The sequence below is a fragment of the Mastigoproctus giganteus genome, chromosome 3, assembly GCF_048544385.1.
Source record: "Mastigoproctus giganteus isolate SK-2022 chromosome 3, ASM4854438v1, whole genome shotgun sequence".
NCBI lineage: Eukaryota > Metazoa > Arthropoda > Arachnida > Uropygi > Thelyphonidae > Mastigoproctus > Mastigoproctus giganteus.
The window spans coordinates 210,557,939-210,570,443 of record NC_143577.1 but is presented as its reverse complement, the minus strand read 5'-3'; the positions used below and the strand labels follow the sequence as shown (position 1 = coordinate 210,570,443).

Here is a 12,505-nt window from a genome sequence, read left to right as displayed (position 1 = left end):
CATGCAGGTGCCTAGTCTCCAGCCACTGCAATTTGCAGAACTTAAGCCTCTCTTGGTAAGGGATCCCTTCATTGCCCTCACCAATCTTGTTGCTCTTCTCTGTACACGCTCAAGTAAATCTATATCCTTCCTAAAATGAGGCCTCCAGACCTGTACGCAGTACTCAAGGAGTGGCCTGACCACTGCCTTATACAGAGGGACAATCATCTCCTTCTCCCTGCTAGCAAAATTCCTATATATCACTGACAAAACCCCCATGACCTGCTCTGGCAGCCTGTCTGCATTGCTCAGAAAACTTCATATCTGACTGCACAATTACTCCCAGGTCTTTTTCATTTTCTACCGCCTTAAGTGTAGCACACACAGTTGGTACGTTTCTCTGGGGTTACTTCTACCAATATGCAGTACTTTGCATTTGTCAAGGTTACACTTCAGTTGCCACTTCTTAGCCCATCTGCCCAAATTATCCGAATCCTGTTGCAGTAGCACACTGCCATTACTGTGATTAACAACCCTGCCAACCTTTGTATCATCTGCAAACTTCGACATTAAGCCTGATATACCTTCATCAATATCATTGATAAATATACAAAACAACAGTGGACCTAACACTGAACCCTGTGGGACTCCACTAATAACATTAGTCCACGAAGAGCAGCACCCATTGATTACCACCCTCTTTCTTGCATATAACAGCTGTAAAGATTCAGCTGGCTATTATCTAACAGTATGTTTCAATACACAGAAGTCATCACATGAAAATTATATTGAATTTCTGAATATGAAGTGAACATTCCATATATTTACAGATTAAATGTTATACTGATTGATACAGAAAGGTGGAAAAAGATTTTCTACAAAGAAAATTCAGTTAAATGAACCAGAAATTGATATCAATGTTCCACTGCTCTCTGGGATTCCATTCAAGAGAAGTTGCTATACCGTAGATGTAGTTTGTCTTGAGAACAAAATCGCATAACGGATCTGAAATGTTGACATCAACTGCAATTTTATTCAGTTAACTGAATATGCACATGTGTAGGAAATTAGCTTTTCCACCACCTGACTTCTTTGATTTAGGTGAGAATGGAAATTTCTCAACTGTGGCCCATTTGGTTTACATTTTCTGCTCTGAATAATGGGGTGGCTATGGTCAATATCATTATGGTTGTGGCCAGATCTAATTTTCTTTAATTCTTCACCTGTCTATCAGTCAATAAATCACTGAATTTCCAGATAAGTGGAATCTTTAACTATACACATTTAAAGAGAGAGAGAGAGAGAAAAAAAAACACCTTTCCTTAAGTTTTTCAATAAACAAAGCTTACCTTCATTCTTTCCAAAGACAGATGCTGCAAGAGGATTAGGACCAACTGGTGCAGAATGAGTTCTCTGTACTTGAATATGAGGTTTTAGATGCTAGGTTAAAAAAAAAAAAAAAGTTACTTCCAAGAACCATTAAAAAATCTGTGGGTAAGTGCCTTTGATATACTGTGGGTGTAGATATTCAAAACAATAAATTCAATATAGAGAAGCTGAAGGACAAATTTAAAAAGTATATAATTTATATATAGTCAAATGTTTCTGAATACTTCAGTTCCTTTGTCTGCAACATTACATAACTTAAACAGATCAACAAATGCATACATATATATTTTTACTTTGCTACCTCAAAAAAATAATATTAATAAACCATGTTTCTAAAGACATGAAAACAAAGGAGCCAAAAGGCTCTTGGTCATGAACTTAACAGGAGAGCAAGCCTCAAAGGTTACCATGGGCACATGATGCAAGAAAGCAAGCTTATATCATCAGCCCAAAAAAAAAAAAACCATCCCCTTCTCATTTCACTCATCCACCCACTCCAAATGTTTGTCTAGTTCTGCTTTGAATCTGTTTAAGCTATCAGCTTATACAATGACAGATGGAAGTCTGTTCCAACAATCAACCACCCACTGGCTAAAAGCAAACTTCTACACATCTATCCTACAACTATCTTTATTCAATTTGAAAATATGCCCTCAGACAATTATTCTAAAAAAGAGGAAGGATCCCATCAGCATTGAGCATGCTCAAACCATTCAAGGTTTTATACACCTCAATCAGATCACCTCACAGGTGCCTAGTCTCCAGACCCTGTAATTTGCAAAACTTAAGCCTTTCTTCATAAGAGCAACCCTTTGTCCCATTCACCAATCTTGTTCCCTTCTCTGCACTCATTCCAATAGCTCTACATCATTCCTAAAATGAGGCCTCCAGACCTGTATATAGTACTCAAGGTATGGCCTGACCGTTGCCTTATACAAAGGAATAGTTAGTTATTTGGTTTTTAGGAGCATCAGCAACCAAGGTCATATTGCTCCGTGAATATGCGGTGGTCATTCCTGACCTTTCCGCATTCTCCGTATTTGGTGGTGACGGGGCTCGAACCCCGGTCTAATCAAGAAGCGTGTGCTACGCACTGCTGCTCCTTTCCACCTGGCTGCGGAGGTGCTTATACACACAAAGGTATAATCACCTCCCTCCTTATCCCTGTATATCATTGACAAGACACAATGAGCTACTCTTGCAGACTGTCTGCACTGCTCAAAAAACTTCAATATCTGCTTGCACAATTACCCCCAGGTCCTTTTCACTTTCTACCTCTGTCAGTGTAGTACCACACAGTTGATGTATTACTCTGGGGTTACTGCTTCCCATATGCAGTACTTTACATTTGTCAATGTTAAACTTCAGTTGCCACCTCTCAGCTCATCTGCTCAAATTTTCTAGATCCTGTTGCAGCAGTGTACTGTCACTAAAAACCTTGCTGACCTTAGTATCGTTTGCAAACTTGGACATTAAGCCTGATATACTATCATCAATGAATACAGAAAACAACGATGGACCCGACACTGAACCCTGGGGAACTCCACTAAGAACATTAGTCCACAAAGAGCAATGTTCATTGATTACCACTGTCTTCTCCTACTCAACCATCCCTTTATCCATAGCAGCAATTTGCCTCCAATGCCATACTGCTCCAATTTGTATAACAGTCTTCCATATGCAACAGTATTAAAAGCTTTAAGGTCCAAATATGATATTAAAACTATTTTTTGCATCCAGTTCCTTTGTGACTACATCATAGTATCCAATTAAATTGGTCAGACAAGACTTCCCCCTTAACAAACCCATGATGTGTCCAAGCTATAACTGAAGCCTTGTCTAGATGATCCTGCAATGCTTTTTTTAACCAGTGCCTTCATTAATTTCTGCAGAACAGAAGTTAAACCAACAGGTCTATAATTGCCTGTCTCTCTCCCTTTGACCCTCCTTTGTGGATTGGGGTCACATTTGCACATTTCCAGTCCATGGGTACCTCCCCCTTCATCCAAGGAAGCTGTCATAATTATAGCTAAGGGTTTGTTTCTTCCTTTTCTGCCTCCTTTAATATAACTGGATAGATTCCATCCACCCCAGGTACCTTTCTTATGTTTATCTTTAACTATTTCTCCTCCACTTTACTCAGTTATTACAAGACTATCTAGCTTACTGCCAGAGTTTAATACACCTCTTGCATTCCCCTCCCTGAATAACTCCTCATGTGTGAATGTAGATGCAAAATATTCATTTAGTTTGTTAGCTGCTACCTGAGCAGGATCATCAGCAGTTGAACCATCAATATCAAGTGGACCAATCTGATTCATTCCCTTCCTTCTAGAGTTTACATAAGTAAACTGTTTTTCTTTGCATCCTTTGCCAATGATTTCTCGTAATCTGCCTTTGCCTGCCTTACCAGCTTATATCATAGGCTTCTGTGTAACATGTTAATTTATATGTATCCCATGCATTTTTCTTGTCTGCCACATGTCTAATTAGTTAATCTGACATCCATTAGGCCTAAATCTAGAATATTTCTTAGTTAGTATGAAAAGTCTAGTAGTTTCCAAGATTATTTTTTTGAATGCTTCACATTTTGAATTTGCTGTTGATAACATCAGTTGGTCCCACCATATAGAAATTAAATATTGTCTCAGACCACCGTAGTCACCTTTACAAAAGCCTTTCCCTCTGATGGTAGTTACCTCTGAGTAAATCCCACTTCAGCACTGTGATCTTTGGGGAGTACACATTGTACTCCCCAAATTCCAATTCTGCACTTCTTATGTCTGTGTGACACCACATCTCTGATATCCCAACAATATCTGCCTTTGATGTCTTGACCAGCACTTCAAATTCATTAAATTTAATTTATTTACTATAATCCTAACATTTGGTGTACATGCAAGTATACATGCACCTGTTCTTACTCTTATTTACTCTAACAGCCCATATATTTACTTGTTTCATGACTCCAGCAGTTCCTGAAATCCCCATTGCCTTGCTTTCCAGGCTGCTGCTCAATTGCATTTCAATAGAAGCAGTGCAAGAATCACTTTCACCTCTGCCAGCGGCTACTGTTAATCTATCAGTCCATGTATCCCTACAAGCTACCAGCTTTCCGACCCACCTAACTCTATCTCGATAGCATCAGCAAATATTCTTGCACCCTTTCAATAAGTGTATCCCATTTTAAGTGTATCCCATCCCTGTAGAAGCAGACTCTCCCGTTAACAAGCACAGACCAGGCTGAGAAAAATTCTACCCCTTGAGCCATCTCTCCAGGGCCGAATTGATCGACAAGGCTCTCATCATACTCCCTCCTATCATGTCTGGGCAAAATTGCAGACTTTCAAATTCAACCCTAACTTGCGGCTTTTTTCCAACATTGACCTGTACTTGTTAAGTAATTCCGCTGGTCTCCTATTCTTAATATCATTAGTGCCAACATGTACAACAATATCACCCTTTGTGCCCTTAAAAGATATCTGCTCTACAATGTCATTAACCTTTGCCACTGGCAGACACCCTGGTCCTGTTCCACCTTTCAAGCAATGAACTTTCCTTGGCTGCATGCTGCATCAACCATCTGGGGAAGAGGCTTTGTAGTTAGGGACAACTGGTTTTGGGTAGAAGCCTTTATTATTATTTATATATTTTATGGAAGTTAGTCATGCTGAGAAGATGGAAACAATGGTTTACATCTTCCCAGGATGTTCCTCTTAAATTTTTTGCTGTAACCTTTTTGTATGCAATATGCTTCCACTCAAGTTCCTCCACCCAGACTTGACACAACTTGCAGCCAAAGCTTCAAGTGCACATAATCCTTGGGCATCTCTTATCAAGCTGTCTGTAGCTCACTACTAAAAACTTAGTTCCTGTTTCCATGCTTAAATCCATGATTCATTATTGTTCTTGTTGTACATAAGACATCAAGTACATGATCAAGATGATCAATTTATGTAGTGGCACTGATGAGGCAGTCAAAATATTTATCCTTATGTAAATTTTTTTTTTTTTTTTTTTTTTAAGTTTCCTTCCAAGGCAGTAGCATTTTTAATTTACATTAAAAAAAATACAAGTAGTATTTGTCCTTAAATTCCATACCAAATGAATTTCTATAATTCAACACTGATATTTAAAAGACATTAGTCATGCCACTATTTTATTTATGTTTATTCTTGTACGTATACACACGATCCTCCGTGCACTGGAACATCTCACCCTAGAGAAGCATTTCTAAGTGTGAAAAATTATTACCTGGGAATGGAAATAATTCCTTTCCAGGGGGTAAGGAATTACTTCAGTTAAAATTGGTTAATTGTGGAAGAAATGCTCACTTTGACTGTCAGGAGTATAATAAATAAATAAATAAATCTGAAGAACTGGTCAAGAAATCCAATGTCTTATCATGGTTAGGATTTCACCAAGTGTGGTGTCACTCAGTTATAAGGGATGCAGAATTTGAATATGGGGAGTACAAGGTATACAGAAAGGACAGGGGAGGGGTTATACTCTTAGTTAAGGACCACAAAATCTAAGACAGTGCATCCAGTTGCCAGGCCAGTGCAATGTTGAATCAGTTTGGTCTGACAAGCACTGGGACAGTGAAAATGAGTAGGAGTATGTTATAGGCCTAATGATTAAAGAGTAGAACTAAGAGTTGTACAGAGAAAGTGGTCCAGTAAATCAGAATGTCATATAAAGGGGGATTTTAACTTTCCCTATATTGACTGGAAAGTATGGGTTAGTCACACAGACTAAAAATAGTTTCATGGATTTATTTTATTGGAAGACATTTCTACAGCAGCAGCATGTTTGAGCAGCAACCAGAGAGGGTAATACTTTCGATCTGATTATCAGCAGTGATTATTCATGGATTAAGAATCTGCAGATAAAAACCACTAGGTGGCAGTGATCAGTGTACTGATTTGGGATTTACATAAAGATGTAACTACCATCAAGGGTAAAGGAAGGGGTTTTTGCTTTCATAAAAGGCAACTACAGTGGGACCAACTGATGATGTTACAATCAGCAAATTCTAAATGGGAAGTGTTCAAGGAAATAACCAGATGCTATTTGGCTTCTTATGCCACCTAAGAAACACTCTTCAAAGTACCTAAATGGATGTCAGATAAACAGATAACTCATGGCAGAGAAGGAAAGTGCATGGGATACATAAATTATTGGGAGACACAGAAGCCTATGGTAGATATAACCAGTCCATAATCATGTCACAAAAGGTCAAGCAAGCGAAGACAGATTACAAGATATCTTTGGCAAAGGTTGGAAAGAAAGACTTCTTTACTTATGTAAACACTAGGAGGGGGATGAATCAAATTGGTCCACACAATATTGATTGTTTGACTGTCACTAATCCTGCTCAGGCAGCTGACAAACTGGATAGGTATTTTGCATATACGTTCACGCATGAGGAATTCTTTAGGGAAGGAGAGATGAGAAGTTTATCAAGTCCTAACAGGGTGCTAAATTATTTTGTAATAACTGAGGAAGGTGGAAGGGAAGTTTTTGAAGTTAAACATAAAAGGCACTTGGGGTGGTGGGATCTATCCAATTATATTAAGGATAGATCCCATCATCCACCCCAGGTGTCTTTCTTTAGTGGCAAGCGAAGGAAGTATACAAACCCATAGCCATAATTATGATGACATCCTTGGATTCAGGGAGGTCCCTGTAGACTAGAGATGGTCCAGGGAAAATAATGAAGTAACTGGAAAAAGTAGTAATGCAGGATCATCTAGACAAGGCCACAATTATACCTCAAACACAGAATGGGTTTGTTAAGGAGAAATCTCATTTGGCCAATTGATTGGTTACTATGATGTGGTCAAAAAGGAACTGGATGCAAAAAATAATTTTGATATCATATACAGGCAACCCCCCATATATAACATGGTTAGAAATTTTTGGTAAACCTCTCATAACAGCATATCTGAGCTTTTGTGTGGGGAAAACCCTGCTATTATGTTGGATGTAATTTTTCAACATTTCCACTTTTTGAATCCCTGCTGTTGACTCACTAATCAAAAAAAAAATAAATAAAATAAAATCCCTGTATTTTATTTTGTTGGGAAAATCCCATGTTATGTTCTGTGCTATTAAACATTTACTTGTTGAAAAATCTAGATTTCAAAGTTTCATTACTATTGGATAGCACACCAGGCCATCCAAAAAGATTTAAGTCATCAAAACACTGAAGTTATGTTACTACTGCCAGTTGTACTGGGTTAATGCAATTTCTATTCAGCCATTAGATCAAGGCATTATATCCATCTTTAAAACTCATTCCATCAGAAAATTTATTACTGAAAGAAGTAAAAACCATCGTTAAATGCATGTGGAAAAATGTATGGCCAGAGTCGGTTTATTCAGGAAATATGATTGAATGGGCAGAAAACAGAATGTGTGTGTGATAGTAGAACTTGCCATGTTGGTAGGAGGGGGAAGATTTTGATGATATGACTACTGAAGCCCTCCTCCCCACACCACCAGCTGGAAAAGACCAGAGTTCAAATCCCGTCGATGAAGAGAGAAATTTATGGGTCTTTTTCACAACCTGGCTGAGTTAGTCAGGCAAGGGCAGCATGTTTTTTGTCCCTCCCGGAAACTCAGGTTTTTTGTCCAGAAAAACAGAAAAGCAACCTCAGGACACACTCAATTTATAGACAATAGCATGTCTATAAATTTAGAGACACAGAGCATGGCCTTAGTCACCAATGCTCCTAAAAAACAATTAAAAAAAGGGTTTGGTTACTGAAGACGTTCAAGAATTACTGGTAGAAAAAGAAGCCGGCATAGTGGATTTGATGCAAATGGCATCAGAGGTAAAATCAAATCAATTCAGATGATATTGCAGATAAAAATTCTAAACTTTCAAATCTTATACTAAAAAGCATAGGGGAAGGCATAAAGTTAGCTTATGCAATTCAAATATTTTTTGAATGCAGATTCTTGAATGAAAGGAGCCCAAATTTCAAAAGGGAGCTTCAAAAATGCCTAGTTTTTGAAATTCACAAAGATTTATCAAGCAAAAGCAAACAAATCCAGATCACTGATTTTTTAAAGAGAGCAGAAGATAAATGAAATCTAGAATGGGGTATTTTTGTCAACACTTTGTTAACAAAAGTGTATTTTTATTAGCTTTTGGAATGTAACCCGCTTTTTTTTTTTGTACTTTTTCTTAGTCCCATGTAACAGTTTCACCCAACACATTTTACAGGAACCTAATAACCGTGTTATACGAGGGTTACCTGTACTTGAATTTCAGAAAGCTTCTGATACTGTCGCACATAAGACTGTTGTACAAATTGGAGCAGTGTGGTATTAAGGGCAAGTTGCTCCTATGGATAAAGGGAAGACAGAGTGGCAATCAACAGAAATTGCTCTTTGTGGACTAATGTTACTAGTGGAGTCCCAAGAGTTTGGTTTTGAGCCCATTGTCATTTTCTATATTTATCAACCAAATTGATGAAGGCTTGAATGTCCATGTTTGCAGATGATACAAAGGTTCGTGGGGTGGTTAACGACAGTATGCTACTGTAATAGGATCTAGAAAAGTTAAGCAGATGGGCTGAGAAACAGCAATTTAAGTTTAGCACTGATAAATGTAAAGTACTGCATATGGAAATACCAACTGTGTGGTACTACCACTCAGGATAGTGGAAAACTAAAATGATCTGGGGGTAACTGTGCAATCACATATGAAGTTCTCTGAGCAAAGGAGACATGCTGCCAGGACAGCTCATGGGGGTTTTGTCAATGATATACAGGAATTTTGCTAGCAGGGATAAGGAGCTGATTATCCCATTGTATAAGGCAATAGGGTCATATCTTCAGGTCTGGATGCCTCATTTTTAGGAAATGTGAAGCTGCTGGAATTAGTACAGAGAAGGGCAACAAGATTGCCGAGCAGAACAAAGGGGTGCTCTTATCAAGAAAGGCTTCGGTCCTGAAAATTCAGCATCTGGAGACTAGGCATCTGTGAGGTGATCTGATTGAGGAGTTTAAGGCCTTGAATGGATTTAGCAAGCTTAATGCTGATGGGATTCTTCCTATCGCACATGCACACACACACCTGTTGCAGAATAGATATGTGTCCAGCAATCAGCCATTTGCTGGCCTTTAGCCAGCAGATGGCTGAAACAAACTTTCATCTGTTGTTGTAGAAGTTGATAGTTTAAATAAATTCAAGGAAGAACTTGGAGGGAATGAATAGGTGAAATGGGAAGAGTTATTTTTGGCTGATGATGTATAAGCTTGCCTTCTTGCATCATTTGCCACTGCTAATGCTGAAATCACTGCTGGAACTGTAGGGCAAGCGTGTTCAAAGAATTTGTTTCATAAAAATATACATATATGCCTTAAAATCTTAATTTATTTTGACTATTTGCCAACAGACTGAACTATTCAAATCAAATCAGAATTAAAAGGCAAAAGCTTTTTATAAAAAAACAACTGTTTTTAATGAAATAATATCTCCTGTATCTATTAATCCTCTTCATCTACCAATATTCATCTTTATTCAATTTAATCAACCTGATTAAGTATTGTAATCAGTACTTCATTTTGACATTCAGTAATTGAGAATTCCTAAATAATAATTTATAGGATAACAAAAGAGTTCAGCTAAGTTTAATTAGATGTTTTAACTATAAACTTACATCCTGTAAACTTGGCCTTTTTATCACTGTTTGGAGGGGATTTCGTTGGGATCCTTGTGAAGAAGAAAGATTTCCTACAAGCCCTTGTGGTCGAGTTAGTGGAGACACCCGTTGAGAAGGTTGTTGGTACTGAAGTGGATGACGACGTCTTATAGCAACAGAACCAGCTGCTGCTGAGGCACCAAAGTCTGTCACTTGGGGCGGTGGAATAGGACTACCATTGTGACTATGGAGGCCATTCCATTTACTGTAATTATAAAAAAAACATTTATTATATATTAATTACTCAAATGAGATTATATCTATGATTAGCATGTGTAGATCAAGGAATAAGTTATTTGTTATGGTGGTTGAAATGGAGTTTGGCAAAACTGGATGTTCACTTTTTGGCAATGGGGTAAGTAAGAGAAGATTTATTTTGCAGAAAGATTCCACTTCTTTGCATTGTTTAGTCATCCTAAAACAGTATTTATACCTCCTAACAAACAGAAATGAGTAGAAAGTTGGAGAACTAGGGAAAATAAGACCTAGAAACAGGGATGTCTGATGGAAAACAGATGTCAATGTGATGGTTATTCCTACAGAGATATATTCTGCCAGTTAATGTCTCAAACTTAGTCTGAAGTGTTAATGTTCCTGTAAGAATGCTTACACGTGCTTTATAATTATTAAAATTCCTTTAGGAAATAACTTTCCTCTCCTTGCAGCAGGTTACAGTTCAGTATTCCAAAATGTATTTATGAAATTAAATGAGTTTTAAAAGAAAAGTCAAATCTTTCAGATCATCCTCATTCCCTCTACAGTTTCACTGAATATGTTGCATTATTTATCTTAAGATGTTAGTCTGGTCTCATTGCTTTTTAGATCCTGACACCTGTGCTTTTCATGTAGTAGTCTTGGACTATCTTTCTTACATAAAAATGGGAAAGTATTTCCAAGACCTTGAACAAATTTGATATCAGATTGTGCTTGAATCTGATTACAAAAAGAAAGTGGTTCTAATTTCTTGTAGAGGCAACAGAAAGTTTCTATAGTCAAAAGCAGAGTAAAAAAAAAGTGAAAAGCAATACAAATAGAAGTTTCTATATCTTCTTTGAAGATGATTAGAGGAACTTCTATTTGTATTGCTTTTAATTTTTTTTTAAACACAGACAAGATTGTGAAGGATATGCTGTCAGTATTTGTTTCCACACTTCAATATGTCATCATCTCTTACCTTATATTTTTGTATCTTTTCCCTTAGATTCCACATCTAAAGAAAGCAGGATGTCTGCTTTACAATTAGGGCAACATGCATCCTAGATTGACAGTTCATTTGATCTGCACATCAAATGTCTCCTTGGCAGGTATTCTGCAAACACCAAAACATTGACATTGGAAATAACTAATTGGATTAGATATTTATGATCTTACAGTGTAAATAACCTACCTTCATTGTCAGTAGCAAGACAAGTGTATTTAAGGCAAGTATACCTGCTCAAGTTGGAGCAGAAGTTCCATCTTTTGCCATGAATTGCTTAGAATGAATAAATGATCTTCCTTTCCTTTACCATCTTTCTTCAGAAACTGTCAGTAAATCCCATTCCATAGCCATACCCTTGCATGTATTTAAGGAGTTGAGTTACAAATACAAAACTTGCACAATTTCATTATTTTTAACTTTTATGAGTGTTTCTTTGCACTGTTTAAGTGGCAGATCTCCATACTGCAGCACCTTCAGTTGAGGTCCTGCTATTTCCTGTATGCTTCTTTTAATAAGAATCCAAGACATTTTATTTATAACTTGGTTAGACAACCAGTGTATCACAAGGAAGGCTGGTACATACAGGGGTCAACTTAAAAAATCATTACATGTGATCTTTCATTGTTTCATGATAATGAAACCAGTAGGAACAAAAGTCTAAAGAATCTTGTTATTATACTGGTCCAGCTCCACAAAAAGTGGAGCTGGACCAGTATAATAACAAGCAGTGCCTGGCAGCCTGTCTGCATTGCTTGGAGAACTTCGTATCTGATGGTCTTTTACATTTTAACATACACATAAGTTAATATGTTAATCTCAGATTACTGCTACCCATATGCAGTACTTTGGATTTGTTAATGTTAATCGCCATTTCAGCCCAACTGTCATTAAGCACCCTGCCAACCTTGGTATCATCTGCAAACGAAAACAAACATTAAGCAGGATATACCTTTATCAATATACAGAAAATGGACCCAGAAACAAACCCCTTGGGGGCTCCACTAATAACATTAGTCCATCATATCCATTGATAACAACCAGTGCTTTATATATATATAAATAAATAAAGGTGCCGGTACTCATTCTTTGCTATCAGGGGAAAATTAAAAGGATAAGAAAAGTAAACTAGAAATAATTTCCTGATATTGTTACTTCAGTAATAATGTTTTTGGAATAACAAATTAAGCATATTAACAGTTTATTAAGCATAAATTTATTA

The 12,505-nt window shown here is 37.3% G+C and overlaps 1 protein-coding gene across 3 annotated transcripts in view; it reads right to left on the bottom strand.

The window, feature by feature from the left end:
- The window catches only part of smg (sterile alpha motif domain containing protein 4 smaug), a 522,350-nt gene that overhangs the window by 25,628 nt on the left and 484,217 nt on the right, over window positions 1-12,505 (bottom strand). For all 3 annotated transcript variants that reach the window (XM_090369606.1, XM_090369605.1, XM_090369604.1), the window contains 2 exons: window positions 10,044-10,290; window positions 1,329-1,419 (listed from right to left, as the gene is read on the bottom strand). In XM_090369606.1, coding sequence (XP_090225732.1) covers window positions 1,329-1,419; window positions 10,044-10,290 — 338 coding nt within the window. The remainder of the gene's footprint in view (window positions 1-1,328; window positions 1,420-10,043; window positions 10,291-12,505) is intronic.